Here is a 16781-nt window from a genome sequence, read left to right on the forward strand (position 1 = left end):
AACAGTATAGCAGGTGCTAGTTTTTTTATTAACCAAACTATTCACAATAGTATAGCAGGTGCTAGTTTTTTAAAAAAATCCAGAATTAGATGTGGGCATAGCTGGCTAGGCCAGCATCTATTGCCCTACCTAGCTGCCCTTGAGAATGTGATAATGAGCTGCCTTCTTGAATTGCCAGAATCTAGTTGGTGTAGGTAAAGTTAGGGAGGGGAATTCTAGGATTTTGTCCGGTGACAGGTACAGGGTACAGCAATATTTTCCACATCAGGATGGTCAGAAACTTGGAGGGGAACTTGCAGGTGCTCGTGTTTCCATGTATCTGATTCCTATGTTCCTCTAGGTAGCGGTGGTCATGGGCATGGAACGTGCTGTCTAAACAGCCCTGGTAAACTTCTGCAGTACATTTTACAGTAGCAGCACTTTGTACCATCTAAATGTCAGCGATTGAGGGAATGAGCATTTGTGGATATAGTGCTAATCAAGTGGACTGGTTTGTTCTGAATGGTGTCAAATCTGAACTAGAAACAGAAAATCCTGGAGCCAGCATTTGTGGAGAGAAATATAAAAGTTTTCAGAACTAGTCAAAGTTAGAAGTTTAACAGATTAAGAACGAACAGAAACAAGGTGAGGGGAGAGGATGGAACAAAACAAAAAAGGGCCAGTCTGGAATAGGGTAGAAAGCAGGAACTGGTCAATATTTCAGCATTTTCTGTTTTTATTTGACAGGACCTCAAATCAAGAGCACTCCAAATAGAAGCACACTTCTCAACTAAGAAAATTCCTTACGATTACGTTGTCACTTTTTTCCTTCATTCATTCACGGGATGAGGGCGTTGCTTTTTAGGCAGCATTTACTGCCCATCCCAGTTGCCCAGAGGGCAGTTAAGAGTCAACCACATTGCTGTGGGTCTGGAGTCACATGTAGGCTAGACCAGGTGAGGATGGCAGTTTCCTTCCCTGAAGGACATGAGTGAACCGGATGGGTTTTTCCAACAATTGGCAATGGATTCATGGTTATCACTACATTCTTATTTCCAATTTTTTTTATTTGAGTTCAAATTCCACCATCTGTCATGGTGGGATTCATACCCAGAACGTTATATTGGTCTCTGGATTAACAGTACAGTGATAATACCACTAAGCCATTGCCTCGTTCCACTTGAAAAGAATTCCTGAAATTTCAAATTTTATACCTAATTAAATTGTTTCTATGCCTGCTATAGCACAGAAATGGCCCTTAGTCACACAGTAACATCCTATATGGTTACGTGCTCTGGTCCTTTGTCAACCATTCAACCCCTTTAAAAATTGCTGCCCTATTTTTAGTCACCATCACAAACTCTGTTCCCTGTCCACTTGTTCTATCCTGCTCCCAAGATCCTGTCCCAGGTTGAACCAGATAGTTTTCAACAGTGGCAGCCTATCAGGCTCCAAGGCTCATATTTTAAATCCTCTCAAATCGCAAAACTGCATATTTTCTACTGCTGAAATACTTGACAGTGTTTCTACCACCTCCTGACTCAACTATTCCAATGATAGCCCTGGCTAGTCTTTGACCTATAAATTTCAACTCATCCAAACTGTGCTGCCAATATTCTATTCACACCTTGCCCACCTCTGTACCAGCCCAATTTCACTAACCTATATTGTATCTTCCTATCGATAGCCTCCTGCATCCTTTAACCCTAGAACTTTGTGCCGTTAATTCTGGTCCCTTGCATTTCCTCACTTTCCCTTGGAAGCCAATATTAAACCCGATCACACCATGCCAATCAAACTGTTTTCTAATTATTGTTGAGCTTCTTCAATGTTATAGTTACACTCACTTAGCAAATGCAGATATTTCATCAGATTTTCAGACTTGAGCCTCATATCTGGTGGATAGGAGTTAAGAAATGAGTTACCTTTTGCAGAGCACTAAAGTCTACTATTACTGTTGTGGCTATTGTATTGACATGACTGTCCAGTTAAGCTTCTGGTTAATACTATCCTTACAAATGCTGGTAGTCAGGAGCATTAGCAATGCTTACCAATGAAGTCAAGGAGAAAATGGTTGTAATTTCTTCTCTTGTCTGAAATAAGCATTATTTAGCATCAGTTTCTTTATTCCCCCCTAGCATTTGCAGAATTCAGGTATTAAAGAATTTAGAACATCACTTCAGGAAGTGAAGGTGCTGTATTATTAAGCTGTGAATTTTAGGCAAGATGTTATTAGATGTGATACTGTATTTCTTGCTTTGTAGGATGGTTTTGATAACATCACAGAGAAGACTCTTGGGTGTCATTGCTGAGAAGGGAAAACATGAAATTCTCAAACATTGGTGCAATTAATCTATGACTGGTGTCAGGCACAGTAGAATTTTCTCAATTAGCTTTGTGGACCTCTTTCTCCTCTGTCCCTTATCAACATTCCCCAGTTCTTTAGAATGTTCTCCTTTGATTTTGCCTTTTAACATTTTTCATTGGCCATTTTCAATACGGTTTCCTCCTGACAATGTTATTTACTCCTTACAGGCTCACCTGCACTTTACATCATCATAGTTTGTTAAGACTAGCAAATTGTTTTGACTGTCCTATTAAATAAAAGTTAGTTTCTACGATGAAATGACTGTGCAATTCACTATCGGTAAATAGAAAACTAGACCATGTACAACCCAGATACCAGCTAGAAACTGGGATAATTTTACAGTGATCATGTTGTATCCTCCTCCGTGAATCCCTGTAAAGAGAAAGGATTTTAAGATTTGTTTGCAGATATTTTTACATTCCTACTATCTTCTGTCCTGCTCTTCTGGCACTGACATTTTTGAGTGGCAACCAACACTTTCAACAAAAATACAAATTCCCACTATTATTGGGCTAACAGATTACATGCCCATGTCATGGTGGGGGATGAATAAATAAAAGCAAAACAAATAACTTCTTAGTTTAACAGCTGATTCCAATACACACATTAAAAATTTGAAGCTAATCAAGAAATGTCCGTCAATAGAGAGTCAGAAATATACAGCACAGAAACAGACCCTTCGGTCCAATTTGTCCATGCCGACCAGATATCCTAAATAAATCTAGTCCCATTTGCCAGCATTTGGCCCATATTCTTCTAACCCCTTCCTATTCATATAGTTGGTTCTGCTATAACACAATAGCTGCATTCCTGTGCAACGTTATGTTGTAGAAAATTGCGCTATAGAAATAACAGTGCCTATGAGAAAAGCGGGGTTAGGGGCAGAACACCAAAAAAAAAACCACTGAAAAATCACTCAAAAGCTTAACACAAAGGATAGCACAATTTGAATAAATGTTTTATGTTATTATTAGCTATGAATTAAAGTAAATTTAACACTTTACCTTGAAAAAATGTCATGATGACTTGATGGGGAAGGAGGTTGTACTGTACCTCTCTCAGGAAAGCACTTCATGACAAAGCCCACAAAATGATCACGTGATGCTGGCGCAGAGATTCTCTCAGTGCTAACATTGTACGTATTCACGACAAAGCCCGAGAAATGATCATGTGATGTCAACACATACTCCTCCGCGCACTGATGAAATCGCGTTATAGCAGAACCAACTGTAAAGACATCCAGATGCCTTTTAAACGTTCTAATCGTACTAGCCTCCACCACTTCCTCTGGCAGCTCATTCCATACACTCATTACTATCTGTGTGAAAACCTTGCCCCTTAAATCCCTTTTAAGTCTAAGTCTTTCTCCCTCTCAGCTTAAACCTATGACATTGAATTTTGGACTCCCCCACGCTGGGGGAAAGAACCTTGAGTATCTACACTATTCATGCCCCTCATGATTTTATAAACCTTTATAAAGGTCACCCCTCAGCCTCTGATGCTCAAAGGAAAATAGCCCCAGTCTATTCAGCCTCTCCCTATAGACAAACACTCAACCTTGGCAACATCCTTGTAAATCTTTTTTGAACCCTTTCAAGTTTTACAACATCCTTCCTATAGCAGGGAGATCAGAATTGCACGCAGTATACCAAAAATGGCCTAACCAATGTCCTGTATAGCCACAATAAAACCTTCCAACTTCTACACTCAATGCACTGACCAATAAAAGCAAGCATACAAAATGCCTTCTTCATGATGCTATCTACCCACAACTCCACCTTCAAGGAACTATTGAACCTGCACTCCAAGGTCTCTTTGTTCAGCAATGCCCCAGGATCTTACCATTAAGTGTACAAGTCCTGCCCTGATTTGCCTTTCCAAAATGCAGCACCTCATATTTATCTAAAATTAAACTTCATTTGCCACTCCTTGACCCATTAGCCCATCTGATCAAGATCCTAGCAGGTCTGGCAGCAGCTGTAAAGAAAAAAATCAGAGTTAACGTTTCAGGTCCGGTGAGCCTTCCTCAGATGCTGCTAGATCTGCTGAGCTTTTCCAGCAACTTCTGTTTTTGTTCCTAATTTACAGCATCTGCAGTTCTTTCTGTTTTGATCAAGATCCCGTTGTACTCGGAGGTAACCTTCTTTGCTGTCCACTACACCTCCAATTTTGGTATCATCTGCAAATGTACTAACCATATCTCCTATATTCACATCCACAACATTTATACAAATGATAAAAAGCAGTGGACCCAGCATCGATCCTTGTGGCACACTGCTGGTCACAGGCCTCCAGTTTGAAAAGTAACCCTCCACCACCACCCTCTGCCTTCTACCTTTGAGCCAGTTCTGTATCCAAATGACGAGTTCTCTCTGTATTCCATGTGATCTTGCTAACTAGTCTAAAGATGAGGAGACTTGTCAAACACCTTACTGAAGTCCATATAGATCAGGTCCACCGGTCTGTCCTTATCAATCCTCTTTGATACTTCTTCAAAAAACTCAACCAAGTTACAGAGACACTATTTCCCACACACAAAGCCATGTTGACGATCCCTAATCAATCCTTGCTTTTCCAAATACACGTAAATTCGGTCCCTTAAGATTTCCTCCAACAACCTGCCCACTACCAATGTCAGGCTCACTGGTCTATAGTTCCCTGGCTTTTCCTTACTAAATTTCTTGAATAGTGGCACCATGTTAGCCAACCTCCAATGTTCCGGCACTTCGCCCGTGGCTATCGATCATAGAAATCGCTCAGCAAGGATCCCAGTAATCACTTCTCCTAGCTTCCCACAAGGTCCCAGGGATTTGTCCACTTTTATGCATTCTAAGACATACAGCATCTCCTCCTCTGTAATATGGACATTTTTCAAGCTATCACTATTCATTTTCCCCACATTCTATATCTTCCTTATCCTTTCCACAGTAAATACTGATGTAAAATACTCGTTTAGTATCTCCCCATCTCGTGCCATTCCACACATAAGTGGCCTTGCTGATCTTTAAGGGGCACTATTCCCTCAATACATTTGTATTGTACTTAACCATATTTGCCAAAGCTATCTCGTGACAACTTTTCGCCCTCCTGATTTCCCTCGTGTATACTCCCTACTGCCCTTGTACTCCAAGGGATTCACTCGATCTATACCTGACATATGCTTCCTTCATGTTCTTAATCAAAACCTCAATTTCCCTCGTCATACAGCATTCTGTACACCTACTAGCCTTACCCTAACAGGAACATACTGTCTCTTGACTCTCGTTATCTCATTTTTGCAGGATCCCCACGTTCCAGCCATCCCTTTATCTGCAAACACCCCACACCCTCCCCAAAACAACTTTTGAAAGGGGTTGCCTAATACGGTCAAAATTGGCCTTCCTTCAATTTAGAACTTTAACTTTTAGATCTGGTCTATCCTTCAGCATCACTATTTTAAAACTAATATAATTATGGGCACTGGCCCAAAGTGCTCCCCCACTGGCACCTTAGTCACCTGCCCTGTCTTATTTCCCAAGAGTAAGTCAAGTTTTGCACCTACATCCACATGGTACATCCACATACTGAATCAGAAAATTTTCTTGTACACACTTAAATTCCTCTCCAAGCCCTTAACACTATGGCAGTCCCAGTCTATGTTTGGAAATTATAATATTGCCAGGTATTTTACAGTAAACAAGGCATAAATTGTAAATACTTGTTTGACGAGCAGCTTTGACCAGCAAAGAACCAGAAAACACCTCAGAACTCCAGTTAGGGTTAGGGGTAGTTAGAAGGTCACTTTGTCGTTGATAAGTAATCACCACATTTCAATAAGAAAGGGAACAAATTCCTTCATAAATGTAGGATATTTTTCACAAGGGCTTCAGAATTAGGCTGGCAGTAAATCCACCCAGCCAGAACTTACTTTTGCCATCTTCAGTTCCTGCTTTAACTGCTGCTGGGCGACTTCCAAGAGCTGATTTTGGTCTCTAAGCTCTGCTTCAACCACTCTCAGTGCCATGTATCTAAAGAAATAAAATTATCATTGATCATATGAGGATTGAAAAAAAAATTCAAAACACATCAGAGATCTCAAAAGCTAAGGAGTAAAGTCACCTGCTCCATATTAGCATTGTTCTCTTTTACAGTCTTTAAACACATTTGCAATTGCTCTAAATACTGTTAGTTATACAAATTGTTTTTGTATAGCTGCACTCAACGGAGGGCCTGCTTGGTCTCTCAGATGGATGCAAGAGATTTCAAGGCCAATACCAAAAAGGTCTCACGTAAACCGTCCAAAATTCGCACACTAAAAGCCCAAATGATTCTCATCATACCTATAGGTGTTGGAAGAGGCTAACTAGAATCAGTTGCACCATCAGGGGTACCACAAACTTCTAACTCAAATTACTGTGTAACAACTTTTTTCTAAATTTGCGTGTACCAACTATTAAATGCATTAAGTGCACTCAATTCAAATGCACCACAGCCAAATTTCACTCACTTTTCCATGTCAGCACGAGTCATCCTTGATAAAGGGGGTATTTTCTTTCTGCAAAAGAAAACGTATTAAAAACTCATTCAAAATCTATTTATTGTACACTATGGTAAGAATATGCATTTTGGTCAGAAAAATTTATTTCTGGAACAACTGTGAAAGAGACAAATATACTGTCAAATATCAGTAAGTCAATTTCAAAAATACTAAGATTTATTCAATTCACAGCTATGCCAGCATCTGTTAGCAAAGAAAAAGTTGCTAAAGTTATTATGGCAGTATTAGCAGATTTTAAAATTTGTTTAACAGCACTAGGACCAAGCAATCAACATACAATGCATAAATAACGTATAAGTATAGATATAAGACCATAAATCTGAGACTGTGCAATTCTTTCAAAATACATTCTGTAGTAAAAATGTTTTAGCAGAGTAAGGAAAAATGAGAATTGCATTCACATTAGAATTGTTGCCTTTTGATACAACACAAGTAGGTGAGGAATTAATTTCGCTCCTATGTTTAAAAACCTACAGAAGAATGATCTTTGAAGACTGTACTGTCAACAAAGTCTGATCAAGGTTAAACACACAAATATTTGTAGATCTGAGCCTCCTCATTTCATAAATGCTTCAAGATTGTTTGTAATAAGATTGTTACTAGTTTTGCCAATCATCATACAATGACATGAGGAAAAAGCTTGCTGACCACAACAAGCTACTGTCTGAGATATTCATCAATTTATAGTGGAGCCTATAACCTGACCTCAAAAATGACTTCTGCAGCACCTTCCCCAAGTGAGAGAGACTATTGTTTCTCAGGTAGAAATGCTGATTTGTTATTCAGATTTAAATGGACAGCTAGTTTACAACTCAATACTGCCAAGATCTGACATTTTGGGTGTCGGAGACTGCTGCCTTTATTGTAAAGCACAAACAACTTACTCCATCACCCCAGTACAAACTTCTAGGTCTCCATTGATATTTAAGTACCCCAGGATTGTCGTCAAGTAGGTGGCTACACAATAGAACATCAAACCTTAAAAGGTTTCAAAATTAATAAATGTGAAATTGTAAAACGAATTAAATCAATGAATTTTCTCCAGTTAAAGAAAGAGTAATTGTGCACATAAAAGTACAATTTTCCCTTCTGGGTTTAGAATACCTAAGGAAAAGGAAGCTGGTATAAATAAAGGGTCATTGCTTGGGAATGGAGACAGTCAGGGAAGCAGAACTTATCCTCTTTACATAATCACAGTTAGCCCAAGAGGCATCAATTCATTACATCTCAATTAATGCACCAAGTTGAAATTCAGATTTGGTTACAAAGTGTATTTGCAGATCATTAATTTACACTTCCAAGCTCAGATTAAGTTGTACCTTTTGTTTAAAGACAGTTTGCATGGCTGTGCTGTTGCCTCAAAGGGGACAGCACTAGACTTTTTCTGTGAAAAATTAAACGTCCGAGGTAAATCTTTCTCAAACTCTGGGAGCGCCTGGTTCACAGAGATTTTTTTCAATGAAGGCCGCAAGATTTTATCTAAATTGAGAAAGAAATGGTATATTGAATAAACGTGAAAATCACTCAATTATTGCAGTGCTATTAACGACTCAGCAGTAAATTTCTTTTGAAGCTGTTGACCTGACAAATGATTCACTTAATACCCTAAAGTTCTGAAGAGTCATCATACTGGACTTGAAACATTAACTCTTGTTTCTCTCGACACAGATGCCTTCCAGACCTGCTGTGCTGCTTCAGCATTTTCTATTTGGTTTCAGATTTTCAGCATCTGCAGTATGTTGTTTTTATTTGAGCACTTAGCCCCTTATGGTCTATAACCTAACCAACTTATTGTTCACTGTGCCAGCGGAGCCGCATCAACTTCTGGTCTACCAACACTTGCTGTTCAAATGCCCCCCATGGTGTTGCACCTCTCCATCTTCTGACTTTCTCATACTAAAATCAGTCAAAATTGTTTTCTTTTGTTACACCACTGATGACCATACTTTCATTCACCTATGTCTGTGGAAGTTTGAGCCTCTCCACTTCAATGCATTTTTATAAACAAAGCCGCATCTACAATATGCAGCATAAAAGGCCAAGTCCAATCTTAGAAGCTAGGGAACCATCTACAATGAAATTAATGGATTTTTAAAAATTCACTTGTGAGATGGGGCATCATATATTGTCCGTCCCAAGTTGCCCTCAACAAGCTGGTGGTGAGCTGCCTTCGTGTGCAATATGTGGGCTGACAATGCTTGTGGTGGGTTGGGGGGGTCAGTTCCAGTATCTTGACCAAGCAATAATGTAAGAACAGCAACATATTTCTAAGTCAGGATGGTGAGTGGCTTGGAGGGAAAATTGTGGGTGATGTGTGCTCCCATGTATCTTCTGTCATTGTCCTTCTAGATGAAATTGGTTGTGGGTCTGGAAGGTACTGTATAAGGATCTTTGGCAAATTTCTGCAGTGCATCTTGTAGATAATACACACTGCTGCTACTGAGCTTCAGTGGTGGAGTAACTGAATGTTTGCGAATGTGAAGCCAATCAAGCAGACTACTTTGCCTGACAGATGTCAAGCTTGGGTGTTGTTGGACCTACATTCATTCAGGCAAGTGGTCAATATTCTATCACATTCCTGATTTGTGCCTTGTAGATGGTGGATAGGGTTTGGGGAGTCAGGTAGTGAGTTACTTACTGCAGTATTCCTAGCCTTCGGCCTGCTCTTTTAGCCACTGTATTTATATGGGTAGTCTAGTTCAGTTTCAAGTCAATGGTAACCCCTAGGATATTTGAGGTTTCAATGATAAGCCATTGAATGTCAAGGGATGATGCTTAGATTGTCTCTTATTGAAAATGGCTATTGGCTGGCACTTGTGTGGCGCAAATACTACTTGCTACATTTCAGCCCAAGCCTGGATATTATCCAGGTATTGTTCCATTTGGACATGGTTTCCTTCAGTATCTGAGGAGTCATGTGTGGTGGTAAACCTTGTGCAGTCATCAGCAGACATTCCCACTTCTGACCGAACGATCATTGATGAAACAGCTGAAGATGGTTGGGCCGAGGACACTGAACTGATTGAAGATAGTGGGTTGCATGTAGAAATGTGCTAAATGTAACCTGGTGATTCATGCTCAATCAAAACATCCTACTGTCTTTGAAATTTACCTTTAAAACAAAAAAAAATTATTGGAGTTTACCTGTTCTGAGCATCTTAGCAGTCGGAGCCTCCACTGGAGACACGGCATTATGTGGATGTCTTGGACGGTAAACAGGTAATCTGGACCGCTGCATCTTTTCAGACAGATAACACTGAAGAAATATAACATCATGAAGGAAGACAGCAGACATAATAAAGACCCAAAACAATTTAGTTGCATATTCACTTGTAGCTTTAAATTCAATTACCCATTTCTGGTATTTCATTAGACTCCTGTCTTGTGGATTATAGATTGGGACAAGCACAAGGGAGATAAGTGGTGAGTTACTTGCTGAAGAATCCCTAGCTTCTGACCTCTCCTGTCGCCATAATATTCATATGGTTAGCCCAGTTCAGTTTCTGGTCAAGTAACCCTCATAGTTTTGTTTGCAAAAAAAAAAAAGAGAAGAGTCAGCAACATGATACCATTGACTGTCAAGTGGAGATGGCTGTTTTCTCTAATTTTAATTGATTATTGCTTGTTACATCTGGCCCAAACTTTACTGCCTACTTATTAGGCCAAGCCCAGATGTTGACTAGGTCTTGCTGCATACAGACATACAGTGCTTTAGGAGCTCAAGTGTTGACAAATGGTGCTGAACATTGTGCACTTGTCACAGAAAATCCCTACTTCTGACTGCATAAAGGACAGAAGGTCATTAATGAAGCAACTGAAGATGTTTGGGCCTAGGGCAGTAACCTGAAGAACTTAAGGGGGCTTTGTGCCACAGCAGTAGTCTTTCTACCTTTGGACCACAAGGTCCAGGCTCTCGTCCCATGTGCTCCAGAAGTATGTTATAACAGGTTGATTAAAAAAATTATCCTGAAGAACTCCTGTCGTGATATCCTGGAATTGAAATGATTGGCCTCCAACAATCTTCTTTGTGCTAGATACAACTCCAACCAGCAAAACAATCCCTTTGACTCTAGTTTTGTTAAGGCTTCTTGTGGGGCTTTTGGGGAATAGTACTCATGTCCCTACCCCCTGGGCCAGGGGACATGGGTTGAAGTTCCAAAACTTAAGTAATAACACCTCTGAACATGTTGATTAGAAAATGTGTTGTTAGGGCTTTGTGATGCCTCCTGCTGTCCATCAAACACTGGCTTGATGCCAAAGGCAGTAGCTAACCAGTCGTGTTCAACTAGAGAAATACTGATACAGAAGGGGGAGGGGCAGGTGACGTGACAGTAACGTTCATGAAGTTTCCTTACCCATGTTAGACCTGATGCCACTAGATGCTGTCAAAGGAAGCTCATGGAGCAAATTGTCACAGTTTCATGGCCAACAGATTCACTTATGCAGAATTACTAAAATCCTTCTTTAAGAAAAAAGGACATGTTATGACACACCTCTGAACCAGAGTGGACTTGAACCTAGGCCTTCTTACCCAGAGATATGAACATTGCCAATACATCACAAAAACCCTCTAACCAGTACACCTTATATTTCCAGATCATCCTGTTCAGAGATGTTATTACAAACCTCTGGAGCAGGTGGGACTTGAACCCAGGTCTCCTCAATCAGAGGTAAGAACACTACCACATCTAACTAATACTCCTTTCCTGGCTGATAAATCGCCATAATATACAAATCATTAAATCTCCCATTAAATTTGATGATATCTTTTTACACTGGCAACCTACAAGACAAGTAAACCAGTTGTTAGTCCCTAAATCTTCCATCACAAACAAAAACTTAGCAGGTCTGGCAGCACGTGTGAAGAGAAATCAGAATTAACGTTTCAAGTCCAATGACACTTCCTCAGAACCTGAATTTTCCATTGTAGCTGTTAACTTGTAACCACTAAGTTGCACTTCCACAGCTCACACCTTTTTACAGGCAATCAGCATCCACAATTAACAGTACTCATTACTTAAGTATTATTCCTCCAAATAATATACTCCCATCAGCATGCCATTGACTCCGTTAGCCAATAAACTCAGTTATCAAGCATCACTCTTGCTGATATCCAGCATCTCTGGTCACTAATACCCCACCATTACCTTTACCCATTAATCCTGTACGCAGACTTTTATGGCACACTGAAAAAAATCTCGATGAACAAGTTGATCAGAAAAATCTACTCATTAATGCTCTCACACAAAGTGAATAACGCTACCTCCAGTCAGTAATGCCCCATCACGACCAGTGACTCTCCTCACCACACCCACACACACACACAACCTCTACTATGATGCTGCTTTGCCTGCTGTGTTCATCCAGCTCTACACCTTGTTATCTCTACTCATTACCGTCGGTCGCCTCCTCCTACGATATTTCTGCAAGTACGGTATACAGATTTAGATAGAAAACAAATCGCCGCCTCACAATTCAAACTTCGTCCCGCCTGGTCCCTTGACGTCACTTCCCTCTCACGAAACCGTTGTTAAACTCTCCCTTTCCCCACACGACAAAATCCACATTCGGAGCATTAGCGTCTTCCGCCTTCAGAAGTTATTGCGTTTCTTCGACTTTTGAGAGTCTGAAGAGATTGCCGACGGAACACCCTGTCTCTTCCCTCCCCCACCAAAAAAATATAAACGGGTCGTAAGGTGGACCTCGAGCCGTTAGTGCGCATGCGCGGCAGCTCCCGCACGTCAAGGCGGTTGAATTTAAAATTCTCTCGGGCTGAAGGGCCGCGCGCCGATTGGTCGGTGGTGGGATTTTGTTTCTCTCTCCCTCCCTCGGGAAAGGGAAGTTTCAGATTGACCGTTCCTTGCACCGATCTCCCCCTCCTCCCAGGTAAGAAATGGATTTATCATTAATGTGGTGTTAAAAGCGGGTGAGAATGCGTTCTTGCCGTTGTCCGTTGGCCGTTCTGTCTCCTGTAGGAAAGGCACATAAAATGTCCGTTTGTTTTTTTTTTACCGGCGCAGCTTGGTTTTGGAGTTTGGAAACCATTCCAGGCTGGAATGCTATTGTCGCGGGCGGTTTAGGAGAGTCTTAAGCCTCCTGCTTCTCTCACCCAAACTTCTCCGCTGCAGGTTCTAGCTTCAGATGCTTGCCCTTTAATGTGGGGAGCTTTCCACCTTTTTAAAAAAAAAATCTCCCTCATCCCCCTCCCTCCACCTACAAGCTGCTGAGGGATTGCTGTCTGTCAGCCTTGGTTTGTTTTTCTGCGTTGCCGCAGTAACTACATTTCAAAAAGGCTTCGCTGGCTGCTTTGTCTTTTGGGACGCCCCGAAGTTTTTAAAAGGGATGAGCGGCGAACAGCATTTGTGCTAGGCGAGGACCACCATCTCTAGCAAGTCAATCTGCTCAGCGCCCCTCGATGTTCAATGACATTACCATTGCTGGATCCTCTACTGTCAGTACCTTGGGCGTTAGCGTTGACCAAAAACTGAACTGGACCATCCATTATAAATCCTGTGGCTAAAGAATAGGTCACAGGATGGGAATTCTGTGTTATTTAATTCACTGCTTAACTTCCCTATCCGTGCCCATCCTGTACAAGGAACAGCTCATGAGTGTGATGTAGTGCTCTTTTATTGCCTGAATGAGTGCTGTTCCGATAAGACTCAACGTCAGCCACATCAGGACAAAGCAGCCTGCTTGATTGATACCCCATCCACCAACCTAAGTATTTTTATTGGATAAGTGAATGATAGGTTCTGGCTTTGCTGAATTGTGGAACAGTTCTGTCCATTTTTGCACAAGATGCTACTATGTGGAACTTAGCAATTTTAACAAAACTGTATCGTCTTTGTAGTGTACATAGTATTTGGGACGATATAAATGAATAAGTAGCACAAATAGAGGTTACTGGATATGATCTTCGAGCCATTGTGGAGATATTGTTACAAGGAGATCAAAACTTGGACTAAATATGTAGGGTATGTGACTTTTCAAAAAGATAAGTAGGCAGGAAGGGAAGAATGGTGAGGTAGTTTAGTGTGGAATGGAATAAGTATGATAGCAAAAATTCTTTGGATTAGAGAGAATCTGTATGGGTGGAGGTAAGAAATAACAAGTAGAAGAAGATGCTATCGGGAGTAGCTTATAGGCTCCCTAACAGTAGCTGCTGTGTAGAATAGAGAATAAATTTATGATTTAATATAAGAGTATGTAGAAATGGCAGAATGTACCATTGTAGATGACTTTTAATCTTCATATAGATTGGGGAAATTATATTGGTAAAGTTAGTCACAAGAAATAATTCGTACTATATTTGAGACAGTTGTCAATCCTACTAGGGATCAGCTATTTTGGATCTGACAGTGTATAGTGTATAATGAGGCAGGTTTAAGAAATGATCTAAGAGTAACAGATCCCCTAGGGAACAATGACCATATCATAACTGAATTTAGAATATGGAGGTGACCAACTTTGCAAAACATAAATCCATGTACTTAGAAAGGAATGGGGGCAGTGCTAGTTGAAGTGGACTGGAAAATGAGTTCAGGAGAAGGAATGGTTGAGGACATTTAGGAAGTTAGTTCATGGCTCACATTATATCCCAATGAGGAAGAAGAATTCTAGGAAGGGACAAACTAACCATCAAGGTAGTTGAGTGTTGGGGAAGTGATGGCCAAATGGTATTTGTAGAGTATTAATCCAGAAACCCAGGTAATGTTCTGGGGACTTGGATGCAAATTCCACCACTGTAGGTGATGAAATTTGAATTCAATTAAAAAAATCTGTAATTTAGAGTCAGTGTACTGATGACCATGAAATCATTGTCAATCGTCAGAAATACATCTGGTTCATTTATTTGATTCAGAGAAGGAAATCTGTCTTCCTCAACTGGATTGGTCTATGTGTGATTCTAGACCCCAGCAGTGTGGTTGACTTTCAGTTTCCCTTTGAAACGGCCTAGAAAGCCATTCTGTTGTGCCAATCGCCATGAAGTCTCAAAGAAATAAAACCAGATGGGTCACCAGAAGAGACAATGGGAGAAACAGCCCTGTCGACCCTGCAAAGTCCTCCTTACTAACAACTGGGGGCTAGTACCAAAATTGGGAGAGCTGTCTCTCAGGCTAGTCAAGCTACAGCCTAACATTGTCTCTAAGGTATCACTCCATGAGTATATCCGTGTCCCAGACACCACCACCATCCCTAGGTATGTCCTGTCACGTTGGCAGGACAGACCCACCAGAGGTGGCAGCGCAGTGGTATATAGTCAAGAGGGAGTTGCCCTAGGAGCCCTCAACATTTACTCCAGACCCCATGAAGTCTCATGGTTTCAGATTAGATATGGGGAATATGTACCATCCTCTCATTCCTGATGAATTAGTACTCTTTAGTTGAACAACACTTGGAGGAAGTACTGAGGGTGGCAAGGTGCAAAATATAATCTGAGTGGGGGATTTTAAACACCAGGAGTGGCTTGGCAGCAACACTACTGATTGAGCTGGTTGGGTCCTAAACAATATAGCTGCTAGACTGGTGAGATAGCAGGTAAGGTAACCAATGAGGGGAAAAATATACTTAGCAATCTGCTGGCTGCAGATGCACCTGTCCCAGACAGTATTAGTAAGAATGACCATCTCACAGTCCTTGTGGAGACTGTCTCACCTTCACATTGAAAATACCCTTCATTGTGTTTTGTGACGCTCATTGTGCTAAATGGGCCAGACTTAGAATAGATCTAGCAGCTCAAGACTGGGCATCCATGAGGCTCTGTTTGCTACCAACAGCAGAATTGTCCTCTAGCAGAATCTGCAACCTCGTGGCTTGGCATATCCCCTCTCAACCATTCCCATTAAGCCAGGGGATTAGCCCTGGTACAATGGGGAGTGCAGGAGGGCATGCTAGGAGCAGCACCAGGCATATCTAAAAATGAGGTATGAACCCAGTGAAACAATGAAACAGGGCTACTTGCTTGAGAAACGGCATAGGCATCCAGTGATAGTCAGAGCTAAGTGATCCCATAACCAATGGATCAGATCAAAGCTTTGCAATCCTATCACTTCCAGTCGTGAATAGTGGTGGACAATTAAACAAATCACTGTAAAAAGATGCCCCACAAATATCCCCATCCTCCACATATTGCTGCAAATGCTTCAGCCTTTTGTACCAATCTTCAGCTAGAAGTGCTGACCTAGCACTTCCAGTCATCCTCAGTATTAGTGATGCCAGTCTTCAGCCAATTCAATTCATTGCCCTTGATATCAAGAAACGGTTGGAGGCACCAGATATTATAAAGACAATGGGCCCTCACAACATTCTGGCAATAGTACTAAAGACTTGTGCTCCAGAACTTATGCCCATCCCTCTTCCCCCCCCAGCTCCTCCAGTACAGTTACAACACTGGCATCTACCTGACAATGTGTACAATTGCCCAGGTATGTCCTGTACACAAAAAGCAGGACAAACCCAACCCGGCCAATTACTGCCCCATCAGTCTCCTCTCGATCATCAGTAAAGTGATGGAAGGTGTCATCAACAATGCCAGCAAGCAGCACCTGCTCAGCAATAACCTGCTCAGTGATGCCCAGTTTGATTCTGCCAGGGCCACTCAGCTCCTGACCTCATTACAGCTTTGGTTCAAACATGGACAAAAGAGTGGAATTCCAGACAGGAGGTGAGAGTGACAGCCCTTGACATCAAGGCTGCATTGGACTGAGCGTGTCAACAAGGAACCCTAGCAAAACTGGGATCAATGATGTACCAAGGGGCAAGCTCTCTGCCAGTTGGAGTCATATCTGGCATGTAGGAAGACGGTCGTGGTTGGTGGTCAGTCGTCGTAGCTCCAGGAGTTCCTCAGGGTAGTGCCCTAGGCTCAACTATCTTCAGCTACTTCATCAATGATCT

The 16781-nt window shown here is 41.3% G+C and overlaps 2 protein-coding genes across 4 annotated transcripts in view; one reads left to right on the forward strand and one right to left on the reverse strand.

Moving 5' to 3' along the window:
* LOC109926853 (kinetochore localized astrin (SPAG5) binding protein) overlaps positions 1-12599 on the reverse strand; it is a 17230-nt gene extending 4631 nt beyond the window's left edge. The window contains exons 1-5 of one of the 3 annotated variants that reach the window (XM_020526717.2): positions 12357-12599; positions 10029-10140; positions 8204-8363; positions 6834-6881; positions 6255-6354 (exon numbers count right to left, since the gene is read on the reverse strand). In XM_020526717.2, coding sequence (XP_020382306.1) covers positions 6255-6354; positions 6834-6881; positions 8204-8363; positions 10029-10122 — 402 coding nt within the window. In that variant the 5' untranslated portion in view covers positions 10123-10140; positions 12357-12599. Of the gene's footprint in view, positions 1-6254; positions 6355-6833; positions 6882-8203; positions 8364-10028; positions 10141-12147; positions 12171-12280 lie in introns of those variants that run through there. The other 2 variants (XM_048599594.1, XM_020526727.2) reach the window with 2 other exon arrangements.
* Positions 12464-16781, forward strand: part of knl1 (kinetochore scaffold 1) — a 95836-nt gene continuing 91518 nt past the window's right edge. Inside the window, exon 1 of the mRNA XM_020526688.2 lies at positions 12464-12770. The gene's annotated coding sequence lies outside the window, so the exon portion shown is untranslated. The remainder of the gene's footprint in view (positions 12771-16781) is intronic.

Source organism: Rhincodon typus, chromosome 8 (genome assembly GCF_021869965.1).
Source record: "Rhincodon typus isolate 14 chromosome 8, sRhiTyp1.1, whole genome shotgun sequence".
Lineage (NCBI taxonomy): Eukaryota > Metazoa > Chordata > Chondrichthyes > Orectolobiformes > Rhincodontidae > Rhincodon > Rhincodon typus.